Genomic DNA, 9,767 nt, shown 5'->3' with positions numbered 1-9,767 from the left:
CCTGTCCCGTCCCTCTTTATGAGGGCATGGGGGTTGTTGGCGTCGCGAGCCGACTCCCTAAGGCCGGCTTCTCTGGAAGTCGCCAGTCAGGAGTCGGCTCGTCCTGAAGTCGTCCCCGGGACTCGACCGCGAGTGGGCAGCCGGCCGCCTCGCCGCCGACTCTCAGAAGGCGGCTCTTCGTCCTGGGGTCTCGAGGGGCGCAGTCTGCCTCAATGTCTTGAAAGGTTCTGGCGTGGGTTAGCCTACCCGTGGCCCATTACTCCGACACCCTTGAATCGACCTAAAGAATCTGACACCAAATATTGTCGCTGTATATGCACGACGAGAAATCCTAACCTCGACACCCCGAGGAACTGGCAGGAATCTACGTTGGAGCTTCGACTAATCTGTCCCCGATGAATGAACTTGAGGAGGATCAGAGTCCGAAAGACTAACTCGAAGAAGAAGGGTCGTCATCCGTCTGAGCACCGCCTTTGCAAAAACCAAAACCCTACCTATCTAAGACGAGCCACGAGGAATACCCTCCCTGCCACCAGCCGCAGACGAAGGGGAGGTGAATTCACGGGCTCGCCGGCGAAGATCGAAGGGAAAAGGACTTTCCCTTATTCGTCTTGCGGTCAATATATTGTTTTCCTATTTCCAGACACTAAATATGTTCTTGTACGTTATATACATAGGTGCATGTATCTTTTTTTCACTTTTATTCATGGTTACAAGAAAATGAATGGTTATTTAGCTAGCAACTTATCCCTTAGCACTCCTACAGTAAAGATGAAAACGTTCTAACATTTCTTTTAGATCTTTGGTAGAGGTGCGCTCCTGCAGGAGAGCTCACTCTCCTCTTTTTCTTGTCTTTTTTTACGTACACACACAAAACTGCGACGTAAGCGCACCATATACCTTTTATTATACTTACTGTAAAGAGAATCATCTAAAGTAAGATTTACACATCAACGTTCCTATTTATTAATCAGGTTAAATATTTTATTCAGTACGCTCTATAATAAATGGTTCATAGAGGTTATCTACAAAAATGATTCACCGAGAAATATAAGAACATAAAAAACATAGAACGCACGCGGTCTATTGCCTACAGTTCTTGGCATATTCTTCACCGCCCACCATGCGGCACAATCAACATCATCTTCTTTCATGATCTTTTGTTGCGCTCTTTTGCATTGAGCATGGCAGTCAGTGTGATAGCCCTCTTGGTACTATCGCAAACTGGCTCCCCGGACGTGGCATTCTCCCACATATATCAGGTTAGTTGGAGACAAACACAATAAACAAGATCCTTAGCCGCCAACAAAATGAATCTACTCTCCAAATAAGTGTGGCAAAATTAGTAAAGGGCGAGTCTATGACACATGTGCCATATAATCATCTTCAGGGGAAAGTCATTGTAACTCATAGTTGGGATTCAAAATTTTACATGACATCTACGGCTAGAGGGGGGGGGGGGGTGTGAATAGACGTTTTAAAATAATTACAGTTTAGGCTTTAACAAATGTGGAATAAACCTAGCGGTTAATTTGTCAAGCACAAAACCTAAAACAATTAGGCTCACATATGTGCACCTACAGCTTATGCTAAGCAAGATAAGCAACTATGAGATAGCAAGATATATGACAAGAAACAATATGGCTATCACAAAGTAAAGTGCATAAATGAAGGGGCTCGGGTAAGAGATAACCGAGGCACGCGGAAACGACGATGTATCCCGAAGTTCACACCCTTGCGGATGCTAATCTCCGTTTGGAGCGGTGTGGAGGCACAATGCTCCCCAAGAAGCCACTAGGGCCACCGTAATCTCCTCACGCCCTCGCACAATGCAAGATGCCGTGATTCCACTAAGGGACCCTTGAGGGCGGTCACCGAACCCGTACAAATGGCAACCCTTGGGGGCGGTCACCGAACCCGTACACTTTGGTAACCCTTGGGGGCGGTCACCGGTACCCGTCAAGTTGCTCGGGGCGATCTCCACAACCTAATTGAAGACCCCGACGCTTGCCCGAAGCTTTACACCATAATGATTGAGCTTCGAACAACACCAACCATCTAGGGCGCCAAGGCACCCAAGAGGAACAAGCTCTAGGGTGCCCAAACACCCAAGAGTAATAAGCTTCTCAAACTTCACTTCCACGTAGCACCGTGGAGAACTCAAACCGATGCACAAAATGCAATGGCAAGGGCACACGGAGTGCCCAAGTCCTTCTCTCTCAAATCCCACCGAAGCAACTAATGCTAGGGAGGAAAATGAGAGGAAGAACAAGAAGGAGAACACCAAGAACTCCAAGATCTAGATCCAAGGGGTTCCCCTCACATAGAGAAGAAAGTGATTGATGAAAATGTGGATCTAGATCTCCTCTCTCTTTTCCCTCAAAAACTAGCAAGAATCCATGGAGGGATCGAGAGTTAGCAAGCTCGAAGAAGGTCAACAATGGGGAAAGAACACGAGCTCAAAGGATAAAATTCATTGGGGAAGAAGACCCCCTTTTATAGGAGGGGGAAAATCCAACCGTTATGTGCTCAGCCCGCATACGAGCGGTACTACCGCTCCACGAGCGGTACTACCGCTCAGGCAGAAGAAACAGGGAAAAGGAGCAACAAAACAAGAACCTTGGGGCGGTAGTACCGCAGGAGACAGCGGTACTACCGCTCCCTTCGGCGGTACTACCGCGCAGAACGAAGGGGAAAGGGAAAGAGGGAACCGGGCGGTACTACCGCGGAGGAAGGGCGGTACTGCCGCACTACTGCCGCAGCGAGGTACCGCACAATCCGACACAGAAAAAGACCCCTCGAATCGACGCGGTAGGGACCTGGTAAGCCAGCGGTAGTACTGCTGCGGATTCACCGCCGGTACTACCGCTGCGGAGCAGTACTGCCGCTTGAGACCCCTCAGCGGTACTACCGCTGGGACCCTGACAAAAACCACACTCAAGAAAACAAGAACTGCCATAACTTTTGCATATGAGCTCCGAATTGAGCAAACTCAAACTTGTTGGAAACAAGACGACGAGTAGCATCAAAAGATCGACTGGTTATAGTAAGAAGAGGCAGGGGAGGTATGCCTAACAAATGTAGGAGTGAAACCTCCAACCGAGAAGAATTGGCAAAACCTCCAACATCGAAAACGTCATAGAAGATGCATGTGAACTCCGTTTTCGATGAACTCGAGCTTGTCATCAAGATGACCATAAGCTCCAAAACTCTCAAAGAGAGCCAAACAAGAACCAAAAAAGATGATGCAATGATGCAATGGTTTGAGCTTTCTACGAACGATACGATCAAGCTACTCATCGAGAGCCCCCCTTGATAGTATGGCAATCGATCCTATAACCCGGTCTCCCAACTACCATCATGAGACCGGTAAAATAGAAAACCTATCAAGGGCAAACCTTTGCCTTGCACATGGTCCACTTGAGTTAGATGATGACGATCTTGACTCCCTCAAGTTGGACCACCTTTCTTGATTGTGTTGACTCGATAAAGACTAGTTGATTGCTCCCTCATACTCCATTATAGGTGAGCCACTCTTCCGCACGTCTTCACAAGTCCATTATCACCACAAAGGACGGCAAGCTTCAAGCATTCGATATCTTCGTGATACTCCATTTGAACTTGCACACCGCAACCTAACCCCACAAAGAACTCTCACGAAGACCATGGGTTAGTACACAAAGTGTAATTGACAATTCTTACCATACCATGGGATCACTTGATCCCTCTCGGTACATCTTCTGCGCTTTGTGAGTTGATCAACTTGATTCACTCTTGACTTAGTCTTGATTAACCTTGAACCTTTCCAATTCTCTTCATTTGGATGATGTCTCGAAGGTAGACATGAATGATCACACAATCTTCTTCTTCAAGACATGCTTGCAATAAGCTCAACTCTCACATGACAAATCTTTGGATAATTTCTTGAATAACACCTTGGTCGACACAAACTCTCCTTGAAATCAACACATGTACTCCAAGAAAAGCCTATGGACAAAACCTTCAAATATAACTCAAGGCAACCATTAGTCCATAGAGATTGTCATCAATTACCAAAACCAAACATGGGGGCACCGCATGTTCTTTCACCGTCGTGCGACAAATTCAATTGTATATCAAGATCTTACAAAGAACTATTCAAAAATCTGAAACTAAACTACCCTAGTAGACTTAGAAAATAAATCATTTCTTAGTAAACTATACTGAAATATATTGTATCATATTGCTCAAGGACTCATAAATCTGGCTCGTTGGTCTTTACATGACCAACTTTTTTGGGGAAATGTTATTTACTTGATGTTATTTTTTTCGTCCCTCCCAGGGAACGCTTTGGTTGCCGTTCGATCTCCTGGCATGAATCACGATGCAAGGCTGATGCCACGTCAGTTTTTCGGATCGTTTGCTTAACCAACTGCTAGCGCGAACGTCCCTTCCTTTATTCTCCCCGGTCCTCTTCTCTCAGCCTCACCCACACATTCAAGTTTATAAAAAAAAATCTGCCATGCGTAGGGGTGGCTTGAACTTACGACATTCTAAAGGAAGTACAAACGAGCTGACACTTGAATTGGAAGTGGATTTTGAGCACGTATGATTTAACTTGCTATATATTTTGAAGCTAAATTTTTTATGAATTTGTTTTTTCATTTGAAATTTTTGTGTGATTTTTTCTTCCTGATATTCCAAAATTTATTCATCTTTGAAAGAATAAAAATTCCTATTTCTTGCCATGTGTCCATCACTAATTCCGAAATTCGCCACATTTTGTAGAGAGCAATTTTCTAAACTTGTCATGTGCAAGTTTATAATTTTTTCCATGTGCCCATCACAATTCCCAAAAGTTGTCATGTTTTTTAGAGGATAAAATGTTCTAAACTTGCCATGTGTAATTTTAGCACAGGTAGCTTGGCAATTATATTATTTAGACCATCACAATTTTATTAATTATAGCATGGTATTTTTTTGTAGTTAGCATGACTATTTCATTATTTAAACCATGACAAGTTTTTCAATTAGACCATGGAAATTTATTAATCACACCTTGATAGTTCTATATTGTAGGTACCATGGCAATTTAATTATTGAGACCATGGTTGTTTTTTGTAGGTAGCATGGCAATTTCATTATTTAGACCATGGCAGTTTTTTCAGTTTGACCATGAATTTTTTGTTAATTAGACCTTGGTGATTTTATTGTTGGCAATTTAATTATTTTGACAATGGCACTTTTATTATGTATAGACCATGAAATTTTTTCGTTGTTCTACAACTTCTTTTTATATTGATGGATGACAATTTTCTAAAGTATAGCATGACAAATTTATAAATTAGAGTATGACAAATGTAAATATATGCTTCTCTGCCATTTCTGTAATTTTTTGTTGGTGGCAATTTGTGTTGCAAAAACCAATTAACCGAGTCTTTTGTTTGGCAATAAAGATAAAGTAGGGGAAGACCCATCAAATGGCATGTCGAGCCATTGCCCATTGAGTGTCACGCTAGTGCTTTGCTCTACCGTATGAAATCATTCATTGAAACGATCCTTCGTGATCGAATGAATGTTCAACCATCTTTATGATTTGACGAGCATTAAATATTAACGTTCAGACATTTTACAGGCATCAGACGGCAAGCTTGATAATAAACTATAAAAAGGCATACAAACAATTTTTTGCAGGACAACGGTCCAGATTTATACTGGAATCAGCCGCAACCACTGATCAATTCTACAGAGACCGCATAAGATTTTGCATCGTATATTCTTTACAGAATGAACGCTCCTCCCCATAGCTGGTGGAAAAAAAAACCGCGTTGAAAAACTGCTGCATCCTTCTGCCCCGGCACGGCAGGGCATCTCATCCTTGTCCCTCCCTCCCCCGCACCCTAGGGTTTCCACCACCTTCGCCGGAGCGTCTCTCCGGCAGCTTATCGGGCGCAGCAGGGGCGCCGCGGCGGGATGTCCCCGGCGATCGCGCTTCGGCGCGCGGCCGCGTGGCTGCTCCGGGGAGCCGCCGGCGCCGGCGCGCCGAGGGCCGCGTCCTCCGCCGCGCTGCCGGGCATGGGCGGGGCCCTGCTGTCTCCCGCGCGCGGATTGCAGGGGAGGGACGCGGCCGGGTTCCTGGGGATCTGGGGAGGTCCCGCGGCGGGCGGCGGCGGCGGGTCCTGGTGGTTCCGGTGCGCCGCGAGCAGCGTGCCCAGGCCGGGCCTGCTGGTGGAGCAGCTGCTCGTCGGCGGCGGGCGCTCCTTCGCCACCGGTGCCGCCCCGGAAGAGGTGTCCTTCAGCCCGGCCGCCCGTGAGGTGGATGTCTCGCCGCCTGAGAAGTCCGTAGGCACCTCAGATAAGTATGTTTCCTCTTGTGTATCTAGCTGTTTAAGTATGTTTCCTCTTGTGTATCTACCCGTTTAATTTCGCAATCGGCGTATGTTAGCTTAGTGAGTACATTTTCAATTTCAAATTAGCTCAAATGAGGTTCTCACTGTTGGGGTTTTAGCAGATGCCCAGTCCATGATCATTGTCTTCTCATTGTGTGCATTATGATTCCAGTTGTTCTAAGAATACTAATTATGTCAAAACTCAACAGTTGTTACACTTTTCTGATAAAATTTGGCACTGGGGCATGGATTGGAGGTCTTGTTCATCTATCTAGATAACTAATAGTCATTGGGAATCCATGCTCATAGGTTTTTAATGGGCCATACGGAAATATGATAAGTTGGTAGAGATTGGTGAGAGAAAAAAGTCTGCTAGTGAAGAAACTCTCCTCAAAAGAAAGAAAATCAGAATAGTTGTTGTCATGTGGGGTATGTAATGTCATTTACAGCCCCAAGTGGGCCACCAAGGGTGCACAGATTGCAAAAGCAGGATACAGTTGCAATTAAGGGATAGGTATCACAGTTCAATCAAATTAGGAAGTTTAGATATTTTAACTCCTGGAGATAGAGGTTGCTTCCCTCGACCACCTATGTCACGAGTCTTGACACAGAGTCATGTGCCCTGCTCGGGTGTTGTGCTTAAGCACTGCATCATGGCACTTCTCATATGCATTGTTATGATTTTTATGACTGTATATATCTGCTTAGATTATTCTAAAACATCGATCACTATTTCAGGACTATGTTAGGAGATAGGTCCTTGAAGCTTGTTTCAGGGGTATGTTATCTACCACATCCGGATAAGGAAGAAACTGGTGGTGAGGATGCACATTTTATTTGGGATGAACAGGCTATAGGCATAGCTGATGGCGTTGGTGGTTGGGCAAGCTACGGTATTGATGCAGGTCAATATGCTAGAGATATTATGTCTAATGCAGTAACCGCAATAGAAGAAGAGCCAAAAGATTCAATTGATCTTACAAGGGTACTAGAGAAGGCCCATAGTAGCACAACAGTGCCGGGTTCATCGACCGCATGTATCATTGCTTTAACAAATCAGGTTGGTTACTAATCTTGTTTATTTTTGCTGTGACATGATTACATGTTTCCTTGTCTATGGCTTTGGCATCAGTAAGAGAAGCTAAAAGTTGACCACCATTCTTTGTTGATGATATAATGCCACAAAACTGACCTGAGTGTTTAACTTGTTCAGTTCTTAGATAGTTTATCACGATTTTGGATTTGGTTGTACATTGTTTCAGGGAATACAAGCAATTAATCTTGGTGACAGTGGCTTTATAGTCATCCGAGATGGCTGCACATTGTGTAGGTCACCTGTACAACAACATGATTTCAATTTCTCCTACCAACTTCAGAGTGGCAACTCGAGTGACTTGCCTAATGCTGCACAGGTATGCTCATATACTGCTGATAACGCTTTTGTTTTTGTAGTAACCAGTGTATATGGACACAATTTGGTCGTTAACAAATATTCACGGCTTGTGGCTATTTTTTTTAATGAAAACCATAGTTTTATGTTCTAGTAAAAGAAGCCTTTGTGCCAATGGATTATACTAGTACTCCCAGGTGAAACAAATGCATATATAATAGCCATGTAGATTAGGTATTCTATAATCCACGTGTCGCAGAATTATACTCCATTCTGTATCCATCTCTTAAAACATATGAGCACATGTAGTATAATTCTGCGACACATGGTTTGTAGAATTTTAGTCCTTGTTAATATCCATCTCTTAAAACATATGGGCACATGTATCCAGTCTAGCAATCGTCACATACTGCAAATTGTAGTCCTTGTTAATACCCATGTTGTTTTGCCTGCTGTGCCTGTATACTCAGGTCTTCAAGGTACCCGTCGCGTCTGGTGATGTAATTGTCGCTGGAACAGATGGGTTGTTCGATAACTTGTACAACAACGATATAACAGCTGTAGTGGTCCACGCAACCAGAGCTGGCCTGGATCCTCAAGTAACAGCCCAGAAGATAGCGGCACTCGCACGCCAGCGGGCACAGGACAAGAACAGGCCGACGCCGTTTTCGACCGCGGCCCAAGACGCTGGGTACCGGTACTACGGCGGGAAGCTGGACGACATCACCGTCGTGGTCTCGTACGTAACTGCCTTTGGCAACTCGTAGCAGTGGGTTAGAAGAAGACTGCTGAATATCTAGACTGAGGCGTGTGCCTCCCCTTTTTGTCCTGTAAATACCCACTACAGCCTTATGAGGCTCTGCTTTTTTTTTCTACCAGACTTGTAAAGAAGCTGGATGATTTGTAAGTATCTCCTCTGGATGAGTACAGTAGCTGTAGAGAACCTGGACAGTTTTTAATTATGTACTGAAAGAAGCACAGAACGGATTCAAACACGGCAAATTCAAAGCATTTTGCTTTGGTCACTAAGTGCGTACTTCAAGCGCAGATGTTTTGCGGGGATTCCTGCGGCAGTGAAGGGGAGGAACCAAAATTCTGGTGCTTCCTCCAGTTGTCTGCAAAACTGACAGGAAGACTGAAAGAGAACAAGCTGCGGCCCATGGAACACAGCTTATAACATACAAGCAATGGAGAGGCCGATTGTTTGCCAGTGTGTGTTTCAGCATCATCAACGTCTTCGATAACTAGGTAACCACCCCTGCTGTGTTCTATGCCTTTGTTTTTCACGGGAGACGAGAGTCTGAATGCACACTGCTCAGGTCTAAAATATTCATCCTGTTCCAAATTATTTAAAGTTCTAGCATTGCCCTAAGTCTATAATACGGAGTATAGTTTTTGTACTATATATATTCGATTTTGTAGATATGAGCACATATTTCTATAAACTTTGGTGAAATGTAGTTGGAGAACATGTTGCAAGTTGGCTTTAATGCATGTACTTCTCAAGCAAAAGATCATGCTGTAGAAAGCTTTTTAGAAACTTCTTCTCTTGAACCCACTTAGAGTTAAAAGAAGCATGTAACGGAGCCGAACAAATCTCATTTCCAGAAGCTTTTGGTTCTCTGATGTGAGATGTTTATGTCACAGAAGACAGCCCATCATGTTATCCAAATGCATGTCCTTTTCGCTTTGCAATCAGTCGTTCGCGCCGCGCGATACAGTTCAGTCAAGAGAGTTCCCCAGTCAAATCGAATAAGCAAAATTCTGGTGCTTCGTCTTCTTCGGGTTGTCTGCGAAAACATACAGGAACCTGTAAAAGAAAGGCAAGCTGCATGCGGCCATGGAAATGGAACGCAGGTGCTGATGGTGGCTGCCTGGAGCTTTCTTGTGTTTTTCCACGGTAGACGATGTGTACAAGTTAGCTTTTAGATCTTCTAACTGAAGGAAGAACCTTTGGGACATTTCGCAAGTTTGTAAAAAGTTGGCTAATGCTTCTTCGGTGAGCATTC

General features: G+C 44.4%; 1 protein-coding gene across 1 annotated transcript; it reads left to right on the top strand.

Annotated features, from left to right (window-relative positions):
• The first annotated feature begins 5,783 nt into the window (after window positions 1-5,783).
• Window positions 5,784-8,783, top strand: LOC119315170 (probable protein phosphatase 2C 55). The gene is made up of 4 exons (XM_037589835.1): window positions 5,784-6,338; window positions 7,107-7,428; window positions 7,631-7,780; window positions 8,229-8,783. The coding sequence occupies exons 1-4, from the start codon at window positions 5,953-5,955 to the stop codon at window positions 8,523-8,525; spliced, it is 1,155 nt and encodes a 384-aa protein (XP_037445732.1). The 5' UTR covers window positions 5,784-5,952; the 3' UTR covers window positions 8,526-8,783.
• The last annotated feature ends 984 nt before the right edge of the window (window positions 8,784-9,767 follow it).

The sequence above is a fragment of the Triticum dicoccoides genome, chromosome 6A (assembly GCF_002162155.2).
Source record: "Triticum dicoccoides isolate Atlit2015 ecotype Zavitan chromosome 6A, WEW_v2.0, whole genome shotgun sequence".
NCBI lineage: Eukaryota > Viridiplantae > Streptophyta > Magnoliopsida > Poales > Poaceae > Triticum > Triticum dicoccoides.
The sequence above is the reverse complement of the archived record's forward strand: the minus strand, read 5'-3'. Positions and strand labels throughout refer to the sequence as shown.

Bases quoted from the DNA above. Each gene is read 5' to 3' on its own strand.
- LOC119315170 (XM_037589835.1), top strand. From the start codon at position 5,953: ATGTCCCCGGCGATCGCGCTTCGGCGCGCGGCCGCGTGGCTGCTCCGG. The intron at 7,429-7,630 runs GTTGGTTACTAA...ACATTGTTTCAG, and splicing joins TCATTGCTTTAACAAATCAG to GGAATACAAGCAATTAATCT. The intron at 7,781-8,228 runs GTATGCTCATAT...CTGTATACTCAG, and splicing joins ACTTGCCTAATGCTGCACAG to GTCTTCAAGGTACCCGTCGC.